The sequence below is a fragment of the Atta colombica genome, unplaced genomic scaffold (genome assembly GCF_001594045.1).
Source record: "Atta colombica isolate Treedump-2 unplaced genomic scaffold, Acol1.0 scaffold1, whole genome shotgun sequence".
NCBI classification, from domain to species: domain Eukaryota; kingdom Metazoa; phylum Arthropoda; class Insecta; order Hymenoptera; family Formicidae; genus Atta; species Atta colombica.
Window position 1 is genome coordinate 3,200,883 of NW_017259183.1, and position 538 is coordinate 3,201,420.

Below are 538 nucleotides of genomic sequence, written 5' to 3' on the forward strand. Positions count from 1 at the left end.
TCAGAAACGAAAGTATTGCTTGCTTGAGAGCGAAAGCACAGCAACATCAATTGCAATTGAATCTGCAACCAACATCGACGCCTCCAAGTGGGTCGTATCCATCGGCACCACAATCCAGCACGCTACACACTTCTGTTTAATTGTGAAAATACTAACTAACACTTTTTCTGATACTTCCGTGTCTAATATTTTTGCCGTTGATGCGGAAGCACGTGTCCTGCCTGGCAGACTGTCGTAGATGAATCGGCAGCACCGATTTTTAAATTAGTGATATTTTTTTAATAAATATCTTGTCAAAGATTCTTTTAAAATATAAGAATCTTTCTAAAATCACTTCTAATTAATATCACAGCCAGATTGCAGCAATGGCATCGATTGGACAAATTTCTTGCGAGAAAAGATTTCGGATTGTTCCGGCATGTGATTCCAATGTTCTACGTTCCTCGCATCATCTTTAAACGCAGTTCTGAGAATTTTTGCGACCGAAATTATCTATAATACAGTATTGTAAAGCTCGAAGATATATACAAATGATATA

At 37.5% G+C, this 538-nt stretch overlaps 1 protein-coding gene across 1 annotated transcript in view; it reads left to right on the plus strand.

Moving 5' to 3' along the window:
• The window catches only part of LOC108692681 (visual system homeobox 2-like), a 73,872-nt gene extending 73,732 nt beyond the window's left edge, over nt 1–140 (plus strand). The window contains exon 7 of the mRNA XM_018201091.1: nt 5–140. Within this exon, the coding sequence (XP_018056580.1) occupies nt 5–140 (136 nt within the window). The remainder of the gene's footprint in view (nt 1–4) is intronic.
• The last annotated feature ends 398 nt before the right edge of the window (nt 141–538 follow it).